This window comes from Haliotis rubra, unplaced genomic scaffold (assembly GCF_003918875.1).
Source record: "Haliotis rubra isolate DU_JTF1 unplaced genomic scaffold, ASM391887v1 Scf2293, whole genome shotgun sequence".
NCBI lineage: Eukaryota > Metazoa > Mollusca > Gastropoda > Lepetellida > Haliotidae > Haliotis > Haliotis rubra.
This window is the reverse complement of record NW_025766329.1, coordinates 17,027-40,874: the sequence shown is the minus strand read 5'-3', so window position 1 is coordinate 40,874 and position 23,848 is coordinate 17,027. Positions and strand designations below refer to the sequence as shown.

The 23,848-nt window shown below is 42.3% G+C and overlaps 1 protein-coding gene and 1 long non-coding RNA gene across 2 annotated transcripts; both read left to right on the top strand.

Annotated features, from left to right (window-relative positions):
- The first annotated feature begins 8,314 nt into the window (after positions 1–8,314).
- LOC124277892 lies at positions 8,315–8,679 on the top strand. Its single transcript, XR_006898935.1, has 2 exons — positions 8,315–8,382; positions 8,555–8,679. It is a non-coding gene; the product is annotated as an uncharacterized LOC124277892 (long non-coding RNA).
- A 455-nt stretch (positions 8,680–9,134) lies between these two features.
- Positions 9,135–20,294, top strand: LOC124277891. Its single transcript, XM_046713619.1, has 13 exons — positions 9,135–10,596; positions 10,786–13,166; positions 13,578–15,568; positions 15,763–16,101; positions 16,310–16,469; positions 16,579–16,763; positions 16,894–17,165; positions 17,306–17,453; positions 17,643–17,763; positions 17,875–18,101; positions 18,228–18,527; positions 19,600–19,662; positions 19,927–20,294. Exons 1-13 carry the CDS (start codon positions 9,203–9,205, stop codon positions 19,984–19,986), a joined length of 7,641 nt encoding a protein of 2,546 aa, XP_046569575.1. The 5' UTR covers positions 9,135–9,202; the 3' UTR covers positions 19,987–20,294.
- Positions 20,295–23,848: the final 3,554 nt, after the last annotated feature.

Genomic DNA, 23,848 nt, shown 5'->3' with positions numbered 1-23,848 from the left:
AACATGATGGCGGTGATTGCGCCGATGATTGGATCAACATTCAATAATAAACAACAGCCTGTAATCGAGCTCCAGTATTGTTGTAATGATGATGATAGCAGTTCTCATATTGCAGCCATCATTCAGCTCCGAACATCACCACGGTCATTCAACAGTTCATTGTCATCGCCATTATTGAACGAAATATTTGGCATCGAATGCCGAAGCCCGATGCATTCGTCGTACCTTTATATGAAATTATTCATTTGTCGGATCAATGAAACAGCGATCACCCCGAAGTTCATGGCACGCAAGTTTGTAAGACACAAAACCTGGTGCGTTGATATAGGGTTTCAGCATCGTCGTATTCGATATTTTACCCGATAAACATCTTCCGACAGTTTCAAACAGGAAAGGAAACATTTCCGAAGTCGTTGTATGCTGCCGGAAGCAAAGAAATACCATGGTTGACAGCAGCATACCCGCATTGTTGGCTTTGAGACAATGCTATCTGGGATGACCGATAAATTGATCCCACTATAGATTAAGCAACAAACACCGCTGGAAGTCGACTTCATCGTTCGACCGGAGCAATTTCTTCTCATTGCCGTTAACAATGCTGACATCCTCCCGATAGAGTTCTGATGGAAAGCCATCTTCGACTCAACATGGTTAGCAAGGACAGTTCCTTGGCGACTTCAGCAATCCGGTGAATGATCGGTTTCCCGTCCATCAGCATTCCTCAGTACAGAAGTGGAAAGAGGCCTGAAAGTCTGCTCGTCTGGTTGCTATCCCTTTAAAAACGCAGAGCATTACTTACAAAAATCGGTTTTCAGATGCCTTTGACGCCTATTCTGCACACCTATCGCTATATCAGTCACCCGAACATCATTTATTCTCCGTCTTCCAGGATTATCCCGGCATGGAGAAGACGGATAAACGAGATAGCGACCGACGAGTATTCGTCCGGATGATGTTGAGTATTCGGCATCTGTTCAGTACCAGGGTTGCTCGAAGTAAAAATATGCGTTTCACAGCGTTATTTTCGCCTGGCCCCGATGAAACGTTCGTCGAAGATACAATATAGATTGAAAGAAGAGGATACAAACAGTTCGCGGTCAGTTTGGAAATCAATCATCGCTGCGTCGGGTCAGCGGGCAGTGTGCTGATCACCAACCATTACATACCTGATCTTCAAATTCATTCACCAGAACCATGCCTGGTCAGTCTCCACGCGGGGAATAGCACATTGACATCGCTGATGGTCATTCGTCATGAATTTCCAATAGTTAATATCTGGAAGATTTGATTATGAGATGTCGCCACGACGGAAGTATATTGACATCATCACATATCATGCGATATCCTGGTCGGCCAGACAGTAAAGAAGATTGCCTTCGAGCCTCGTCTTCCTTCGAGCCAGCAGTGATTCTCCACTCAGCAGATATCGCCGGAAGCCGTACGATGACAAAAGTTTTATCCACTGTAGTGAAGCCACAAATCACAAAGACAAGTTGAAAATAATCATCCGAAAGGATTAAAGTTGTGTTTCATCGGTTGTCGTCCGCCATCATTCAGCAGCATTTTCGCGTTCCATTCGACGTTCCCGAAGCATCATTTATCAAACCGCCGCGTTTCAAAGCGGCAGGTCACGAAGATAAGCCGAAGCTTGGCGAAGTGCCATCAGAAGGAAAGTCGAGCTCGTTATTTCACCGCGTGAAGCCCGCCCGACAAGAATCCCCATTCTTCGGCGCTCGGTCGGATGGCCAATATCAAGCGTAGTGCCAGTACTGGTACCCCTTCACTAATTTTTGCGTTGGCGGCGGGATGAATGCCACCAAATGTCTGCTTCCTGCCCGCAGCTGGATACCCGCAAAGCCGATTCTCCATTATCGGGCTACGCTTTCCCCGAAAGCAGTCAAAATTGTGAATGAACACCTCGGAGATCTTCGTTCAGTCTGGTGAATACAAATGTATCATTGTGGTCAAAGCCCGAGAGCAGCATTAAGAAGCTCAAATGGTAAATCAGGGTCGTGATTCAACAAGTCTTTTTTCAGTTCGGTAGACCATCGTAGTTATTCTCGTCAATGATTGGCGGCTTCGGTTGTTGCGCCAGGTGTCAACCGTTAACAGAAAGATATTAAACCTTCCATAGATAACGGTTATTACCCGTGAAGGTCAAACATTAAATGACCGGTCAACAGTTATAACAAGATTCTGCAGAACGTCGGTGTTGGCGATACGGTCCAGTTAATAAAGACCGTGCGACGTTGTTTCAAGATTCAGCTCTACCTTCCGACGACCAAAACAATTCGTCGCAGATGGATGAACCTTCGTTATTAAATTCGAAAGGTGTAAAGTCGCCTGGATTCAATGTCATATTGGCGAAATTGCGTTACGGAGTCGCCCCGTATCCTTTCAACCTTTACGGCCGTACGTAATAATAGCTGATTCGATTGTTGTTGCAGCACGATCAATCTCGCTTTGTGAACTGTAGCCTGAAAGTGGTAATGTCGATCATGTCATGATCGAAATGGTCGATTTCGCAGATCTTCCTGTCCATGAATCGACCATAATTACGTGACAGAACGTTCGTTAGTCATGCTCGCAGCGAAAGGATGTCGCCCAGTGCCTGAACTTCAATATTCGTTTTCTCTCGGTTAAATATTGACATCATTTTCTCATTGGTTTTGCCCTTCGACTTGATATTTTCCCGTTCAAAGTTCGCCGAAGTTAACTTTATCAGAAGGATGAAAGTCGTAGTGAAGATAAATCATTGCGCCGTGGTCGAGTCTCGACGTTTCCGGAAGTTGGTTGAAGTCTCCAATCTGCCGACGCGTCTTCTTAAGCGGATTGATGGATAAAGTCAAGAGTCAAACCGAAATATTGTTTGATTTAATGTTTTCCGTTCGATTCACTGATATTCCTTTAGCTTCGAGATTATTGATGATCCCCTTCCCTGATTGTAAAGATTGTTCGTCTCAATGTTGCCGACCGATTCAGCCGTCATAGTGCTTCTGCGTTCGCGAGTCTTCCTCAATAAGCTTCGGTAGTTCCAGTGCCCCCGCAAAGTCGTTGGTTGAAGTTCATCGCGGCGCAGATTACTGGTTTCGAAGCCGAAAGGAAGTTCAGCGTAGCACCAATGTCCACGTTTGGCGAATACTAACAAAGCATTGTCGACGCCGACCATAGCCGACTACGGCGGAAGAAGACGCCACGCGAATGCTCAATTTCAAGATATCCTGGAAAGCAGTAAACGAGTTCTGCGCCAAGTTTCGAATAGCAACAACCAGATTTTAAGAAGAAGATTTCGTTCAACGTCTCTTCCATCCATGTAGCGAAAGATCAGTATTAAATCAGACAAGATCTCGAAAGTGCTCAATTTGTTCTCATCATTTCGAAGCTCCTGAAAAAGACAGATTATCACGACCCCAAACCAGCGCAGTAGTCTTTAATGTTAGTTAGGTGCCGTAGATTCGCATCGCGAGATCCCTTCAATGGAACCTTTCTCATTACCATAACAGAATGTTTGTTTATTGTTGATCCCATTATTTATAGGTCAGTGAGTGAAGACGTTTACTAAGCGAAAGGAGCCATTGATACCGATATTGCCCGTATTCGCGAGATCTCGATGAATCCGTCTGCCGTCATAGTATGTTCCCGCCGTCCATTCTCGACCCATCATCAGAGTGGCGTTCGGCTAATCTCGTTTCATTCGCCTCGGTACATTGAAACAGTCCTACTTTACCAATTAGCCTAAATATCCATAACTGGTTATCTCTTCGCCAGTTGCAACACTATTGCCTGTGTAAACCAACGATAATGGCCGTGTCTTCTGAAGTTCACCGAAGGTTCTGAAAGCGTTTCGACAGTCTGGTGCACGCATTCCGTGACATCGGTTAATGGCGGAATCCGAAGCGTTCGTTCTTTCGCCGCTTCTCCTGTTTATCGCCTGACTACTCATATTCTCGATGTTGGCGATGATACCGGTTTGAAATCTCCGGTACAATGATTAGTTCGCATAACACCGCGATGACAGCAGCCGACAATGGTAAGCTCAGAACGAAAGCAAACATGTTTATTGTTTCCGGGAATTCGTCGTAGGTGTTGAACAGTTGATCAAAGCCGATCTTAGGTGATGTTTGATATTAAGATCGATAATGTTAACCACGTCCTAGAGAACGAGTATATTTCCGACGTCATTTTGAGAATAATTATTGAATGCAGTTTGAAATTGTCCATCTCGTTTCGGCATTGGTAACAGAGTGTCGTTCTCCTTCATCCATGCAGCGATAGTTCGGATTTCAGTTCTGCATCGTTTCAGAATGCTGAAGAGCAGAGTCAACATAAGTTCAAATGGTGCTCATGGTGAGATCCTTCATATAAGTTAACAGTCTTCAAAGATCAATATCAACTTGAAACATTGGCCCGTATTCCAGTTGTTAGTACCATAAACACTAATGCCTTTTTAGTTATTCATCGTTTGCGTTCTCCGGCCTTCTTGAGCCGCTTCCGAAGCGATTTCGAGTTGAATGAGACGATCCAACAGCCTGCGATAAGCCTGCCGAGCAGTTTGCCGCCATCATGACTATGCCAAATTTTGAGCGTTATCGGAAAGGATTTCCGGAAGCGCCAGGTCTGGTGCGTTCATTGAAAATTCACCCTGCCAGAGATCGGTTCGTTTCCGGATCTCTTCATAAGATGATTATCGCCCGTCAATGCTTGTTGCGAAACTTTGCTTCCATGCCATTAAATGGCACTGGAGTCGTCCTGTGCCGATCGTACAGCGACGAAATGGCAGTCGACTTCGCCTAAACAGCTTCGACCTGAACAGTCTCAGCCATGCTCGACAGCTTCGTTGATTTCATAACATGGAGATGACCAGACGTTTATCAGCACTTTCGTTCAGACGTTTCGTCGATTAGTAGAGCGTCTTTGTTGTTGTCGTTTTAGACCATGCTCCATGCCAAATGGTAGTGACGTCCATGATAATAAAGCCCCAAAGGAGACGTTATCAAGCCAACAGTTTTCGCCAGTAAATTTCAGTCGTTCGACGTCGACTCGGCACGTACGATAGTCAGGAATGGAAGTAGCTATCTCATTCAGCAAAGTTTCCCAAACATTGCAGTCGCGCAGTTAGGCGAGGTCGTGTGCCAAATTTCAAAGCAGCCAAACTTCCTTCCGGATATCAAATCAGATTCTTCGAAGTTTCGTGGTGACTTCTGAAACACCGTAAGACTTCACCAACATTCTTTTCTGATGGAGCAGCAGCGAAATCATCGCTTACATGTCCGAAAGCGGATGCGTTATAGTTAACTGGTCTCTTTTTGAGTCGGTCACGGTACGCCAGCAAAAGTCTTATTTCGCCGTTCATCAGAGTCTGGCCGACCATCTCTTCCTTCCTGGCCGCCAGGAGCGGCGATGTTTTCCGTGTTGTCAGCGTCGATGACGTGACTGAAGCCTTCACGGAGTTTCAATGGCGACTCCGTACTGGCGGACGTTTCAAATATAGCGATTAAAGATGATAGCCGTTCTTCATTGCCGTCATCGCAGGCCACGTCATTGTGAATTCTGCCAGTTGTTATGACCGGTGTTTGGAGAAGAGGAAGCCACGGTGTTTGAACCGTTGTCTGCATGAAACCATATCCAAACATAAGTGGAAGCGCTGATCGACCAGAAAGCGCCGAAACTTTCGAAATCACTGTGAAAGTTATCGCAGAGTTTGAGCCCCGAAAGCCTGAAATTCGACGCGCCTCACGTCTCTCGTCGCGGTTCTTCCTCGGCATTTCCAGCTCTCTTCATGATGGTGTTAAGAGAAAGTTAAAACATCTTCAGATCTATTTCGCGGAGCGAATCTTCGTGTGATGCTGCGACAGTCGTTTCGCATAGCGGTTTACGACAAAGGGTAGTTATATTCGATTTTCTTTCACTTCAGGAGAGTTGCATTGAAAGCCATACCAGACTTTCAAACGGGTCAACAGAAATCATCGGGTGACGACCACTGCTTCGACCTCGAGCGACGCATTCACCTGATCTTTCCGTCAAAACTCCGATTATCGTTATCGCAGGCCGTTGCCGTTTCTGATAGCCGAAGTGGGAGCAAAGCCAGATGACTGAGGTTGAGCCGCGAGTGGTGAATCTCTGAAATAAAACTGTCGAGCCCAGCGTGATTGTTCCGGAGACGACACGAGTCTTGTGGGTATGTGGTCGTTCACGTTCACTGGAGCACTGGCGTCTCGAGATGGTCGTTCACCAGCATAATCGGTTCAGCAGCAGTTGAGTCCCCAGCCGTTCGTTGCGGAGCAGTCGGATTGCCGGCAGCTGACGTCACTTCGTTCGGTAGTCTCCGCTCCGTAGTCGTTACGTTTCGTCTCGATGAAATAGCGCTCCATGGAGTGCGTAGTCTTTTCGATCGGACATCGTCTTCAGACGGAAAGCTTCTACCGGACAAAAGTTCAGCCACCTCAGTTCGCGCCAGACTGAGAGCAGCATCACCGTAGCTTTGCACATAGCCAACGTCACGGTGAAGATTGCGATAGATTATGCTTTCCTTTTCGCGTCAGCGCCACATCTCCGAAACAACAGACGCAATCATGAAAGTAACCTGAAGAAACAGCAGCGTAGGTGATGACATGTATGGTTTAACAATGACACGTTATTGGTTTTTCGGCGTAAGCCGATTCTGGAAGATCTTATAAAGTTGGCAGCAGGCGTTTGATCAAAGTCACCAAAGGTCCACAGCAGTTTTCATTGTGGTCAACTGATCAAAGAAAGAAGATCTCGATCTTCGATTTGTGGTTCCATAGCCCCAGCTTCGTGTTTGTTGTTGCGTAGAGAAGTCAGCATCTGCGAAGAATGACCAGGAATTCTTTGTTCGAGCTTCGTAAAAACACATCTCTGTGTCACCGATTTTGGCGAAGTAAGCATTTACTATTATTGTGGTGCCAGATGTTCTGATGTATGAATAGCCGCCATTGGTAGCCTGGTTTTTGGCGTTGCGATCGTTTAGAGCGAATGTGATCTTAACCTTTTGAGTTTCGATCTGGGCAGACAAGTCGAAAGGTGCCGTTCGCCGACTGTTGGTGATCAGGAACGGGAAGAAAAGTGTTATCTTCCAGCGTATTGTTCGTTCTGATGCCCGCTTCCGATCATACGGTCGTTGAATTGCTCAAGGGCGATATGATGTTTGCTTGTTGATGGCTCTGTGTTTAATATGCCAGCCTGAAATATACATTTAACACAATGATAAGCGTTGAATCCAGCAGTTGGCGTTTTGTGAAGAGTGAATTTTTGCAATCCATCTTGCAGCTGCCTTACTGAACTCGAAAATTGAGAAGAGTGTGATGGGTACCTTCAGCCTTGCTCCAAAGCAGACCACTTTCTCTCGAGGCTGGTTTGGTGTACCAGAACAGTGGCAGGAAGAAGTCCATCATCAAAGTCATCCCAACATTAACAATCAAGACCCCCAAACTTCAATAAGTCCCTCTCTCTGGATCAGGAGACTATAAAGAGGGCAAATCACTCAAGGGTGGTGTCTCTCTGGATGTACACAAGGTCTTGGACAAAACCAATCACTCTTCAAATGTAAGTATTACGGAAACTTAAGTTAGGAATGGCTAGGAATGCCAACAATTTTACAATCACAACACGTTTATATAAGAAATTCACTCTTCACCAGGTAACCTTAAGTTTCAATGACTTGTCAGTTTGTTGTTGCAAATTATTATATTTCAAATAACAACATATTAAACACAGTATCAAATGTTGTTTCAAGTAAACATCATATCACTTATGAATGTATTCAACGGCCATGTATGTCCAAATCAGGTGACATCAAGAAGACAGGTGGTTCTAAGAACAAGTACAGCGGAAGTGTAACACTTTCTTCCCGTTTCCTGGTCACCAAGCTTAGTGGCAACGTATGACCAAGACGAGCACAGTCAGCACCTTTTTAACTCTCGACTACAATCTGCCTAAGATCCGAAGTATCAAAAGGACAAGATCACATTCAGCTCTAAATACACTGATCGTAGCGCCAAGTCCCTCTGGAACTACCAGCTGAACACGTAAGTAAACATTCATACATCAAATTCTTATTCACCGAACCGGTATCACAACCCTAGTAATAGTAAATGCTACTTTGTAAAATCAGGTGTCATGTGTGTACACAGGATAATGTTTTTTACAGAAACTTCGAAGACAAGAGATTCCCTGAGGTCAATTTCTTCACGGATCTTGACTTCTCTCACAACAACAAACACACAGAAGTTGGTGCAACATTCCGATATGGACCTAAATCCAAAGATTCCTCCCGTCAGATCACAGGCTATGCTCTTTGTTAACCATGACGTTGGGTCCAAAGCCAAAGTTGACTACACAATGAAAACTACTGTGGGACCACTGGTGAGCCATTTGATCGTACCTAACATAGCTATAAGGTCGCACACATAACTAAGAATCAACTACACTTAACAAATAATGGCACATTGTATCATTGTTATAAACCATACATATTCATCACCTACATAACAATTTCTTCAGGTTTACTTCATGGTTGCATTCATTATTGTTTCAGGATGTGAAACTGAGCCTGAAAGGAAAGCATATCCAAGACAGTCGCAATCTGAATTCCACCATGACATTTGGCTATGGCAAAGGAAATACAATTGATGCTGCTCTCAATCTGAGAAATAGTGGAAAGAAGACACTGAATCTTTGGGTGAAGCAAGGCTTTCTTATCCAGGCAAAGAACTCCATCTGAAGACTGATCTAATCCAGTCCAAGAAAGACTACACACACTCCATGACCTTCTTCATGGACAAAGAAAAATCTACTATGGTAACAACCTACAAAGACAGAGAGATGCAGCCCACCAGGTGAAATCTGACATCAAGCTACATTACATCCAGCCAATCCAACTGACTGCCTCCACTAACCTGAACAACAAGGACCTCAAGCTTTCTGCACAGGCCGATTATGCTGGTGAGGTTTATGGAATCAACACAGGCTATAAATACTCCAAGACGCCAAGTGCCAAGTGGAGCATGGACATTACATACCCCACAAGACATGTCATTCTCCAGGTCGAGGGTGGAAGGCGAGGTGTCACATACGAGGGCTCTGCTGATGCTAAGTGGGATGCTGACATGACATTTCCAGGAGATTCCTCCTCACAGGAAAACTCAACCTCAAGTCATCTGGCAACTTTGCTTCCACTGTTGCAATGAAATACCCAACCAGAGATGTGGAGTTCAATATCAAACATGCTAGTGGCCAACAGTATACTACACGTGCTGATGTCTCTTGGGACACTGACAAGAAGATCAAAGTAGATACATCCTTCAAAAAGGTCCAAACACGAAGTGGTCAGTCACTTGATGGTTCTGTGAGAGTGAAGACCCCGTTTGAAGGATATGAAGATCTAATGGCCCAGGCCAGTAGTGACAACAATGACAAGAAATATGGCTCCTCAATGCAACTCTCCTGGGGTGGAAAGAAAAATCAGATCTCTTCTGCTGTCAGCATGAAGAAACCCTTCTCTGTAAGAAACCTTGACCTGACTATCACAGGAACATCCCCTTTCAAAGGATACAGAAGGTTCAGCACCGAAATAGATCACAGAATGACAACTTCTCTTAACACCATCATTAAGGGAAGCTTAGAGGGAAAGAATGCCAAGCTCATTTTGACTGGGGAGAACCGATGCACTGACCAGAAAAGGGACATTGAGGGTACCGTGAATTTCAAGTCCAACTTCAAGGGAATGCGAGCTGTTAATCTACGTCTTTCTCACAATGATGATTTCAGAAAGTTTGTGACTGACATTGCTCTGGATGTCAATGGCGATCAATACACCTATGATTTGGATATGGACCATGCAAGATCTGGATGGCAGTTCCAAAACACCGGTAAGCTCACACTCTCTTCTCCAAGCTACCGGTTCACCAACAACTGGCAACACAGGAATACTCACAATGACGTGAAAAGTACAATGACAACCGAATGGGGCAGGGGCCGACGCATCTTTGTCAACATATTTGGAAACCATGCTTCAACCACCAGAACAAAGGCCTTGGGAGGAGTAACCATTGAAACTCCATGGAAACCAATCCGCAGTCTTGACATCAACCTTGACCATGAACACGGAAGAGGTTTTATCCGCCACTCCTCTAACATCAAGCAAGGAGAGGATATTATTGGGTCAGCAGGAATCAACTACATTAGATCTGATGGGCAAACAGAGTCGGACTTTACACTGGCATCACCTGTGACCGACCTCAAAGGGAAGATAAGTGCTCGCTATCTTACTTATCCACTTTCAGGACATGCTGAATTAGAATGGTCTCCATATAACAAAATGTCGCTTGATGGTTCCTTTGCTGCTCCATCTAAAGAGAATATTGAAACAAGTCTACGGATGACAAGTCCTTTTGAAAACTTCAGAGACATTGTCTTGAAGGCATCTCATAAGAGGGAAGGATCTGATTTGATATCAAGAGGTAGTTTCAGCTATGACATCAGAAAGGCCTTTGAATTTGAAGCACACATTACTCCTGACACCCTGAACAATTATCGGGCAACACTGAAGACGCCTTTTGATGACTACAAATCTTTGAGGCAGCACTTTCATACGATGGTGGCAGGAGAACTTCATGAGCAAAGCTAACTTTGCTATCACTCCTGTTTTGGGAAACTTTGCTGGGATCTTGAACTGGAACCTCGACGACATGAATGGAAAGATGAGGATAGATACTCCATTCCCTGACTATCAGTACGTGCAGGTGTTTGCCAGCAGTGAACTTACAGGCAAGGGAGACGCTCACACATTGAAACAGAATACTATCCAAGGAAAACTGTTAGCCTTGATGCTGTCTATGCATTTGGAACCCCCATTATCATGGACGTCACCATCAAGACTCCATTTGAAAACATGGAACACATGAGTGCATCCCTAAAACATGCTCTCAGAAGACGCTCTCTACAAACACATGCTGATGTTACGTTTGCGTCTGACAGCAACTTGGCTGGCGATCTGAAACTGAACTGGGCAAAGGGATATGATGGCAGTCTGGTCATCACCACACCTTTCCATGGTTATGAAATCAACAAGCTATCTGTCAGACATGAGGGCACTTGGGATGATTTCAAGAGTCACGGAGAAATTCAAATGACAAGGAAAACTGGAGAAGTCGACCTTGATTTCCGTCATGGCTTTAGATCAACTGGGACATTCACACTCAAGACACCATTTAATGGCATGGAAGAAACTAAAGTTTCACTTAACAAACGTGGCCTTTGGAATAACATACGAGGCGGTATCATCATCACCTATGGAAGAGATCAAACAATTGACATCTCTGGCCAGAACAGATTTTCCAATGGACGCCTGGACACAACACTTCTTGTCAAATCCCCCTTTTCGGAGAACATCAAATTTGGCATAGATCATGATGGCCAACTAAGAAGCTTCTCAACTAAGGTATCTGGAGCTGTTGGATCACGACACTCCTTCAACTCAGAATCAGCATTCACTTTCAGGTATCCATTGATAGATGTATCTACCAACTTTGCCTTCACAAGAGATTGGAGGAGCAGAAACATTGGACTCAAGCTTCACAAAGAAGGCTACATTAGTGACATGAACGCCAAAGCAACTGGAATTCTGGACAATGAACAAGTTGATGTGTCCTTTATACTTAAGACTGATGGCAAATATGAAGGATCTCTCACCATGCAGACACCATTTGAAGACTACAAAGATATTGGACTCTCTCTTCAACATTCTGGAAACGTGCAGAGGTTTACAAGTCAAGGCACTATCAGGTACATGGATGGCAAGTCTCTGGAGGGCACCCTGACTTTCTGGCAATCTGGCCTGGCTCATATTGATACCAAAGCAGAAATCAAGACTCCCTTCCTGGGATATGAATCTTCCCTTCTCAAATACCGCCATTCAATGGATGATTCTCAAATGACATCAAATGCTCTCGTTCTCTATGGACGTGGACAACGAATTACATCTGATCTTAATATCCAAACATCACCTAAGATCAGCTTTGATCTAACTGTTCAAACACCCTACGACAGATTCCAAAACAATAAACTTATGTTTACTCATTCTGGGCCTATTGTCAGCTGCACAAGTCATGCGGAATTGGAAATCCTGGGCAATACAGTCACTGCAGATTCATCATTTGAACACGGAACGTCCACCAGAGCCAGTCTCTCCATCATCACTAACATCGAGGGTATGGAAGTGGTCAAGGCATCTCTCAACAAGGAGGGAAGCAGCGAGAACTTTAGAGGTACTGCTTCAGCCTCCCTGAAGGATTCCACCATTCAAGCCGATGTCACAGGTAGAATTGCACAAGACATCAGAGGAAGCCTTTCTCTTAGAACCCCCTTCAGTGACTTTAGAGACACAGCCATTGTCATTGAACACACAGGCAACTGGAATGATTTTAATAGCGAAGGAATGCTCCGTTACATGGATGGCAAAACAATTGAGGGTAAAATTAAGTTCTTCAATAATGGATACAGGCAGATAAAAACAAGTGCCGAGCTGAAGACACCCTTCACTTCCTATGAAATGATGACCGTCGAATATGGACATGATTCCAGGAGCAATTACTTTAAATCCAACTCAGCAGTCACCTATGGCAACGGACAGAGGATTACATCAGACATCTCCGCAGATACAGCCAGAGATATCAATGTAAATGCTGTGATCAAAACTCCCTTCAGGGACTTCGAACTTAGTAGAGCAATCTTCACTTCCACTGGCCCTCTCAGAAATATGAAAAACAATGCAGAACTTGAGTTTGCCAAGACCAGACTAACTGCACAGACCAACTTTGCAAACATAGGATCAACAAAAGGTGATCTCGTTATCACAACAAACATTCCTGGTTATGAAAGTATGAAAGGTTCCATTGGAGTGGAAGGGGATCTCACTGATCTGAAATCTACAGCACTTCTTAACATTAAAGATTCTACACTTGAAGTAGATCTCAGTGCAAGTTTGAAGAACAGAATCATGGCATCTGTGACGATCAGGAGTCCTTTCCAGAACTTCAGAAATGTGGGAGGCTTCATTGAGCACTCAGGATCGTTATCACGATTTAATACTGAAGGAAATCTTCGCTACATGGATGGAAAAGTTGTTGAAGGCAAAGTCGTCTTCTTAAAATCTGACTGACACATATTCAAGCTAGCGCAGAACTCAAAACACCTTTCCAAGGATATGAAAGTCAATCTGCAGAGTACAAACATTCACTGAAGAATGGCCGTCTTAGCTCCACCATGGATGTCAACTATGGTCAGCGTCAACAAGTACTGATGACTGTAAATGGCATGATGTCACCAACAATAGACATTAGTGCTACACTGAGAACTCCTTTCAGAAGCTTCGAAACCAGCAGAATCATTTTCACCCACGATGGGCCTATTGGCAACTGCAGGAGTCACCTGGAACTGCAAGCTATTGGGAAGACACTCACTGCAGATTTGACTGCCAAACTGGTAGTTCTATGAGCGGTAACCTGAATGTAGTCAGCAACATTGAAGGCTTGGAGAGCATGAGGGTATCTTACAGTAAGGAAGGGATATCAATAATCTCAAAGCTAAAGGATCCATTGGAATCAGACAGGAAACATTAGAAGCATCTCTAAACAATGTCTTCAGTTCAAGGCGACTCTTGACTGACTTATCCATCAGAAATCCATACACAGAAGATATTGTTGCACGTGTAGATTTCAGTGGGAGACCAACCAACTTCAAAAATCAGATTTCAGCCAGCATGGGCACTGGTGGTTCCATCTCCTCGGACTCATCCTTCCGGCTTAGAAATGGGGATATTGATATCAGCTCAGGATTTAACTTCAATCTGGCGGGACTTGGACAGACAGGAAATATCAAATTCCACAAAGAAGGAGAACTTAAGAATATGAAAATGAGTATCAATGGTGATTACAACCAGAGGAAAGCAAGTGTGAAAGCCGAGTTCAGAGCACTGGACGACATCCATGGTCAGGTCAAAATCGCAACACCATTCAGACCATACAGAAACCTTGGCTTCTCTTTTGACCATTCTGGTACATGGACTCGTTTTACTTCTCAAAGTATGGTCCAGTTCATGGATAGGAGAAAGATCACTGCAAAAATCAACCATTTCAGTCATGACCTTGATCGTCTAGAAAGTAGCTTAGAAATTACTACACCTTTCCAAGGCTACGAGTTCACAAAAGCTGAGATTGATCATGCTGCAACAACTAATGGAATCAACTGTAATGCTGCTGTACAGTATGCACAAGGACAGAAAGTTACAGGAGAACTCCATGCTACAATTTCGCCAAAGTATGACGTGGAAGTCAAACTGACTACACCTTTCAGACAATATGAGGTTCTCTCTGCATCCACATCATTTGAGCATGGAACTGACAGATACAATCTACAGAGCAAACTGAATGCTGGAAATGGCAATCACTTTGGTCTTGAATCAACTGCTGACATGTCTACCACGCCCTACACGGCAGTTGCACGTATCTCAACACCATTTGAAAACTTTGATTCTGCTGAAATCTCTTTGACACATGCTGGTGAACTACGGAAGTTCAGGTCCACAGGCACAATACAAACTCCAATGACCGGTACTCACACAGGTGAAGCGTCTTTCGGTTACACATCCCTCTCAGAAATGGAAGGTTTAATATCTCTTTCTGATAACATCAAGTTGGCTTTACACAACACCAACAGAAACCAGAAATACCAATCTCACATTGAGGCTACATGGAGTCCCACAGACAGAATAGCTTTTGATGGATCCTACCAATTCCTTGATCTGTACAGTGAGAAAGAACTGACAACAGATCTGACCCTGGTTACACCATTTGAAGCTGCCAAATTGACTGCTCTCAGGTTTGAACATCATCAAGGATCGGATAAATATACAGAGAAGCTGGAAGCTGATTACAATGGTGACAATATTCTGGATATGGACATGGAGATCTCCCGAGGTTCAAGGGAGCAGGGAACATTCACAATGAGGAAACCAAGGCCAATGCAGCTGACTCTTTCAGGGGAAATGGCTGATGAGAACATTGATGGAGAGATGTTTGTCAACTGGGACAGAGATGAACCCGAGAGCAACATCCGAATCCAGACCACACTGACAGACAGGAGCAGACAGTCCCTGCTGAACAAAGACCTGACACTCAAGTTTATTCATCCCACCCGCACTGTTGGTATCATCGGAAATGTCCTCAGTTCACAGCTCCAAACAAAGAGTCGTGGAGAATTCATCTGGAATGAAGATGCAGGACACAAACTTTTCTATGATGTGGATGTTAAGGACCGTAGCCGCCGTAACAGCAAGATGTATGATGGCACCTTCAAAGTGGGATCCCCACTGAGAAGTCTCCAAATGGATGGGTCTTACAGTCAGACAGGTGCAAGCAAAACTCTGGATGGAGCCTTCTCCTGGGATGCAGACCGAGATGACACAAAGAAGATTGGCATGAAAGCTGTCTTCACACCTGGTGACAAGAATAAGCAGGCTGATCTCTCTCTCAGACTTCCTTCTATTGGAAAGGTAGGAACTCAACACAATATTTACTGTAAAGTTTATGCAAACATGATGTTTGGAGCTCATTACCAAGACAAAATGTCGCGGCGTAAAACTAAACTCACTCACTAAACTCAACAAAATGTCATGATGAATAATACCCCTTTAATGCTCTGTACACACAATTAGAACAAAACATAACGGTTGTCAATGATCTTCAGAACATCCAGATCGACACAGAAATGCTGCTGAATGATGGCAGGACAGTCTTCAATGGAAAAACACAACTGTCCTACTCCAGTGACTCCCGAAAGACCCTGACACTTACATCTCGACTGGATGATATTTCCTATGGATGGGGTAACACCAACTACAGTCTTGTGGTTGGCGTAAGCCACCCATATACAGATGTGGACGTCAAACTTACATCCCACATCGGCAGCTCCAGCGAGAAAGTATCTGCTGGAACTGGAATCACCTACCTAACAGCCAGAAGGGAAAGACAGAACTTTGCTCTCAGAGGCGAGATCAACAAACTGAGAAAGCAGATACAGCTGCAGGTGAGAAGCCTTACTGTTCAGAGTATCCTCAAAGCTTAAAATCATTAGCCATTAGGATCACATGATAGATATGATGTCTCAATATATACGTCATTAGTATTAACATTTATCTCATAATCAAATCTAAAGATGAAGTAATAATTACAAATTCATGACAAAGATGTTATCAAGTATTTGATATCAAGTAATATAATTCCCACTTTTATAGATGGAGACCCCAATCAAGAACATGGACCTCTCTGGTGAGATGGAGGAAACTCCTTTCAAGCTGAAGATCAGGAACATGTATGGAGACAAGATTGTCCAAGCACACCTTACTGTTGACACCGAAAGGAGAATGGTGGATTTCCAAACTAACTATGACCTAGGTAGGATCTGCAATATCCTCCTTCCTTTCAAATCTATTTATATATGATGAACATTTCATCAAATTTAAAGGCCAAAATAGCACTGTAACAGAAACATATTCTACTTCAGACAACCCTGGAAAGACACTGAACATGAATGCCAGATACGTCAATTCAAGCGCCATGCAGGCTGAGGTTTATCATCAGGACAATTCTCGTCGACTTTCTGACAGTCTGCTTGCTCTCAGACTCAACACATCCCGTCTTCTCCATACCAGGATATCCTGGAGGCCACAGATGATCGCTGATGTTCAGGTATTAAATGCTGAAGAACATATGTAATAAGTGTACAAATTGAAATGTTTGAAAATCAAAACTCGTCACAAGAAAACTTTCCAGATTTAATATACCATTTTTGTAAATGAGTACTCTTGCGTTTTTAAAGGGATACTTGACCAAGACAGTGGAGACATATGGGCAAGATACCAAGGCCTCTTTCCACTCTGTATACGAGTCTGTGGGACAGGAATTGTCCGGCAAGTACCACCGGATTGCACAAGTCGCCAAAAAGGAACTGTCTCCTTACCTAACCATGTTGGAATCAGAGATGGCTTCCATAGAGAGACAGTTGGACTCTATCAGGAGGGATATCAAGCGCATGTACAACCGTAATGACTTCTACATAGCAGCAATGGGAGATTACTTCAGTCAGACATTGTAAGTCGACCAGCGGTTTCATTTATATCTATAGTGGGATCAATTTATGGTCATATTTGGAATATAGCATTGTCTAAAGCTAACAACGCGAAAAAGACATTGCACACTTTGATAACCATGAGCACATTTCTTTGCTTCAGCGAAGCATACAAGGACCTTGTGACTTCAACAAAGGAAGTGTTTGCTTCCACAAATCAGAAACTGGCTGAATACATGCAGGAGATGACAAACTTCCCCATCGGACAAAAATATCAGGCCATTGTTGCTGAAACCCTCGCCAACTTTAAGGTTTGTGTCTCTTACAAACTTACATTTTTCATGAACTCCTGGTGTGATCCCTTATTTTCAGGGATCCATTCAAATGGGTATCGTGACTATTTTCCTTTTTACATAAAGAGATCTGTTTTGACAGATCATCGAGACTGATTACTTTGGCGTTGATATGTTATGTTTAAAATATTTCATTTCTCAATGTAGCGTGGTGTGGATGAGCTTGTTGGAATGACCGTGGTGATGATCTCAGGACTGGATGAACAGCTGCAGAGTATGAGGAACACTTATCATCATCATTACAACAACCTGCAGAATTCGATTACAGGTAATTTATTTCAACTTATTGTGAATGTTTGATTTTTTGCTTCCGAAATCAATGTACAAATCACCACCATCATGACAATTTAATTTTTACCTTATACTGCATCTTTCACAGAGCTGAAGAACCATCCTCGATTGGCGACTGTCAGGCTTCAGGTTGCTGACACCTACCAGCAATACCTCAACGCCATTACCAACAAAGTACAGGACCTTAACATCCCCAGCAAGTACAGCGCAATTGTAGAGCACACACAGAAGATGATGACCTCCCGCCTAGGAGACATCATGAAGAGGGACGACCTCCAACATCTGCTTTCCCTCACAAACGGTGCTTACCAAGAGGTCAGTCCAAATGTTATGTCCAAGATTGTTTTTATGTAGTGCAAGGCAACCTATCTTTTCAATTTATCAGTCTGGCAACACAATTTATGAATGCAACAGCTTCAATGAACTATCACTGGTTTACAGGGTGTGTGGGCATACAACTACTGGCAAGTAGAGGAGAACCTCAAGCAGCACCTGCAGAGCATCTATGAGATCATCAAGGAGATGATTGAGGAGGAGGTTCAGAAATACAGGGAACAATTGGTCTTTCTGGAAAAGTCCAAGGTCACAGTTTGGGATCCTGAACATGGAGAGATCCAGATAGACTTATACCTGCCTATCCCACTTCAATCTCTGGACACACTTCCAGAAATTCAGACGTATGTTCAAAGGGCAAAGACTGCAATCAACACATACATTCCAGACAAGGCAACGTACCAGAGAGTAAGTTTGTTTTGGGGTTTTTTGGTTTTTTAATTGTTTTAATTTATTTTATTTTTCATGAAACCCAAGTCTTCCATCATAAACGGTCCTTACATAATGACATATACAAATACATGAAACATAATCAGATATCCAACATACCAGGATGTAACATAGTTAGACCAGTGAAATATCAGCCTGTATAGGGTGTTGCATGCAATGCCACATCCAACATATCATGTTTTACATAGCGCAACATGCAGCATAGAGTGATGTATATAGCGTCATATCAGACATAGCATATTGTATATGGGGTACCATCCAACATACGCTGTATATTGCGCAACATCCAACATAAGTTGTATATAGTGTCATATCCGAAATATCGTAATGTATACAGCATATCATACGACCTATTATGTTGTATATAGCACCATATCCGACATATCATATTGAATATAGGGCCACATCTGATGTTTCCTGCTGTATATTGCGTCACATCCAACATATCGTATTGTATATTGCGGCACCTCCGACATATCATGCTGTACATAGCGCAGTACCAAGCATACAATGTTGTATATAGCGCCATATCAGACATATCGTATTGTATATGGAGTCATATCCGACATATGTTGTACATAGCGCAACATCCGAAATATCATGCTACATATAGCGTCATATCCGACATGCCACGCTGTATATAGCATCACATACGACATGTCATATTGTTTAAAGCACCACATCTGACATATCATGCTGTATATTGCATCACATCCCTTCTATCTCATTGTATATTGCATCACATCTGATCTATCATGTTGTATAATGCATACTCCTCTGACATATTATGTTGTATATAGCGCCACATCCAACATACCATGTTGTACATAGAGCCACATCTACCAGAGAGTAAGTTACCTAGCCTATATGTACACCGGTGGGTTTTTTCTACAATTATATTCAACGGTGAAGGGTATTACCAAATGTTTGGTGTATATAGTACCCGGGCATATAACTTTGGCATGAACGTTTCACTCATTCTTGAACCCGTCCATTGTGTTATAACACAAGATTCTTTCCCTATTTTCAGTACATCCCAACATCATTGTGGCAGACACCCAATGCTACAACGAGGATCAATCGTGAAATGAAAGTAAGTAGCACAATATGTTTATGATGCACCCTGCACTTTGCGTCTCTTTTTTAATATCTTTAATTGTATTTTCAATTAGCACGTGTTTAGTCATTTTGTTTATAAGCTATATGATTGTTCCTCGTGTGAGAAAATGAAGAATGAATAAAGAAGTCCTAAAGTAGATGATGTGATACAAATCTATACAAATTAAGTCACTCAAAAATAGTTCAAGTACAATGAAACATCTAACATGCATCTTTTCAATACTTTCATCTTTTGCAGACCTTGCCAAACGCCTCTCAGAGACGTCCCTTGAGAAGGTACAACGCCATACGTCTCTAAGACCACAGCCTTCCAACACCCATTGAACCCCTTACAGAAAAATGATCTAGACAATGTATTGACTATTTATAGTACCAAACGTTTTATGTAAGATCAATGTTACTTGTAAACTGTACTGAACAAATGATATAAGACAAACTATTTGAATATTTAGTAGTGAAAAATATGTCTATTATGTTTGCTTGTAAACGAACACTTCCATTATGTGGAATGTGTGGTGTCTTTTGTTCAGTATATGTTACAGATAAGGTAACAAGTAGCATGTAACAAATTCCTTCCCAGTCCAAGAATAAATATTTGCATTCAAAGTGTTTCCTGTTGTATTCTATGGTGTTACACCTTTACTTTCGCTGATGGAATTATCGGAATTTTCACGTCTGCATTTGTCACATACTAAGAAATGACACTGGCATGGTATCCTCTGGTCATCTGTTAATGATGTGACAACTGTTTGATGTCATTAAACTGACACTTTCTACTTGAGGCAAGTAGTACATTGTTGTACTCAACCGCCTCACGAGAACACAACGTATCACATTTGACGAACACTATGTTTAAGGATACACAACAACACACAGTCCCACGAGAAGACAAAGTATCACGTTCAATAAACAAAATGTCAAAGGATACACAATAATAGACCACCTCACAAGAACACATAGTATCATGTTTACAAACACAATGTCTAAGGATACACAACAACACACAGTCTCACGAGAACACAAAGTATCACGTTCAACAATCACAATGTCTAAAGATAAACAGTAACACACAGTCTCACAAGAACACACTCACTTACGAGACTCATCAACACAATGTCTTACGAGACACATGCACACAGTTTCTCATGAGATCCAATGACACTGATCCATCGTTGGCGCCTCTCTGAGAGCCTTGTTCTTGTTTAGTATATAGTTGTTCACAAAACATCTTTTGTTCCTCAATAATCATTTTCCGATCAATTATATCCATGTTTGGAGAGTCAATTATTTTATTATCAACCTATTGGTGTAGTTCCCATATTCCAAATGGCACAGATATTTTGGTTTTTCTTCTTCTCGATACCATTTAATTCCATTTCTAGTTTGTACAAGTTTATATCCTTCTCGAACTTCTTCTATTTTTTATATATGGTTAAGGGGTGATGGGGTAGCCTTGAGGTCAAAGTGTTGGCTCGTCACGCCGAACATCCGGCTTCGATTCCCTTCAATGTAATGATGCATTCATGTATGTATGAAGCCCATTTCTGGTCTTCCCCACTGGGATAATATCGCTGCTGTAAATATTGATAAAAGCGGCATAAAACTTCACTCACACTCTATATGGTTAGTTTAGTAAGTGTTCAGTGATTAAGAGTTTGAAACTCTTCTCACGCGATATTTTCTAATTCTGTGATTTCAGTTTCAAAACGTTCTACCTGGTTTTTCTTTACTTTGGTCTTTAGTATTTTCTCTCCAAAAGTCAGGTGAGTCAAAATCTTTCATGCATTCCAAAACCTTATTTCTGGCAAAAGAAGTGTTAATGTTACGCTAAGCCTACTGGAGGATAGATGACTAGATTCCTGTCGCCACAAATGTATATTGATTCATTGAATATTCTTAACTAGATTACTAAAACAAATGGGATTGACAGTGAAAGGCCCATAAATATTTGTTAATGTAGTTGCATCTACTATAATCAAATCACCATATGGTTCAGTGTGACATTTGTGTATTTTGATTTTAGATTTATTGTTAACCAAAATGACACCTATATATTTACAGAAATTGAGAGCTCAGTACAAAAGAACGAGGCATCTAAAGCCATTAACATGAAAAATAGTAACAACCAGGAATAGATGGATTTCTCTTTATGGGTATTCCAAACGATGCCAACATGACGCTAGCGTGTTCGACGCTTTTCACGGAATGAAACAAAATAAAACAAATGGGAACCTGAATGCCAATTCAAATCGAAAAGAGTTAATAGCTAAGCAGTTTTGGGCAACTGCTCGGAAATAACCACAAGAAAGAATAAATTGTTTTTCCGCATAAGACTGTTACTCTTTCATATGTAATAAAAAGAGTACCACACTTTAAATTGCTTAACATAATTCTATTAAGCATATATTGTGCCAAATGTTGGTACTAACCCACTGGATGCCGGCGTATATGCGTAAGATTGGTCATGAGGAATGGATTCGATATCGAGGTTGTTGAATGTAGACATATTTGTGTATATGGATATAATCAATCTGAAATGGTGGTGTTTTATGTTTACATATCAACACATGTACTTTGGGCCGGAGGCCTTTATTAAATAACGGATGCAAATGAAGCGTGACTTTTCACGGAATGAAACAAAATAGTGAATGCAATTCAAATCGAAAAGGAATCAGACTAAATAGAAAAAAACTGTTTTAGGCTGTTACTCCGTATCACTATGTCGAAATAACCCACATCGGCCTAACTGGCGTTCAGGGGATGCATAATAGATATCGACGCATGACCGTAAAATCGAAAAGTGAAAACAATAGATCATGGTCGCTCAGGCAGGTATGAACGGACCGTCGCATGGCATGAAATGCATGCTGCCCACAGGCACAGGGGGTCATTTCAAAGATATTTTAAGTTGTTTCATGTGTATTGAATATGTCTCTATTGATTATCTTATCTTAGCTAATATCTCAGTTCCCCCAACCACCGTCTGCGACACCCGTCCTGGTTTTGCTTTTGAGACGACCCCTCCTACCTGTTTCTTTTCACAGTGATAGTGAGACGCCATGGTAGCTACATCCTTAATAGTTTCAGTATTAAAGTTATTATTTTTTACGTCTGCTATCGTTTATAACGAAGCTAAGTCTAATTTCAAAATGATCATTTAAAAAGTGTCCTTTGTAATACAATATCATTGCACACTACTTTGCATAAAGCCATGGTCTGTTTTGAATAAGTCGCATTGCTCATTTCTGCACTAATCTCTCCTCAGTAAAATCCTTCTGTTACGTTCCCATCTCCCTCCCACTGCGACTGTAGTTAGGCCGAACAGGTTCAACAGATATTTCACACTTTCACATATTTTAAACTACCTAAATTGTAGATATAAATGTGGAATAACCTTTTTCTTTTAGATATAAATGTTTTATGGAATACAGTCGCTTTGATCACGATTTCGAAACAGAGCCATTCTGATGCAACGGTCTAGTTGTCGCCCTTAGACAGATCAGATTGTTGTCAACGTTATCGTTTGTCATTGTAATCTGCTAATTACTGGGCTGGGGTCACAATGCCCTGGGTTCTAACTTCCACCATGCCAACTACACGTATGACAACCCGTCGAGTTCCGACAACATAAGAACACCTTTCACGATGTCATGAAAACGTTTGCACAAGAGAGAGATATTCTTTATTTTCTTCTGAAATTACAAAATTATGGATGCATGAATTCAATCAAACATAATGCATGATAGTATTTACATACAGGACAATGTCATATTTGATATATGCAGAAATATAATCAAAACTTCACATCGTGATGGCGTCTACTGTACAGTGTCGGCAGTAGAATACAAACTCAAGATAGGTTTTAAATTATAGACATATGTTGCAAAGTATATAATTACAGGATATGTGTCCCGGTCTAGGATCGTGTTGTATTTGCACAAGACAGACTGAAGATCTCAAGCAAGGTTGCAAATAGTTGATTTTAGCCATGGAAGCACAGAATATGTTTTATGAGATTGTCACAGCCAGTGCTGCATAAAGGGAGATTGTCAAAGAACTGAACTGGAGTTTACGCTTATCAGTGTAATCAATCATGGTCCACAATCCTAAGTTTACAATAGTGGATTCAGATGGAGAGCTCATATCTAGTCCATGCACAG

What these genes read in the sequence shown, in the direction of transcription:
- LOC124277891 (XM_046713619.1), top strand. Translation starts at nt 9,203, where the DNA reads ATGAAATACCCAACCAGAGATGTGGAGTTCAATATCAAACATGCTAGT. An exon ending in GAAAGCAGATACAGCTGCAG is followed by an intron (nt 16,102 to 16,309) that starts GTGAGAAGCCTT and finishes CCACTTTTATAG; the next exon opens with ATGGAGACCCCAATCAAGAA. An exon ending in AGATGATCGCTGATGTTCAG is followed by an intron (nt 16,764 to 16,893) that starts GTATTAAATGCT and finishes GCGTTTTTAAAG; the next exon opens with GGATACTTGACCAAGACAGT.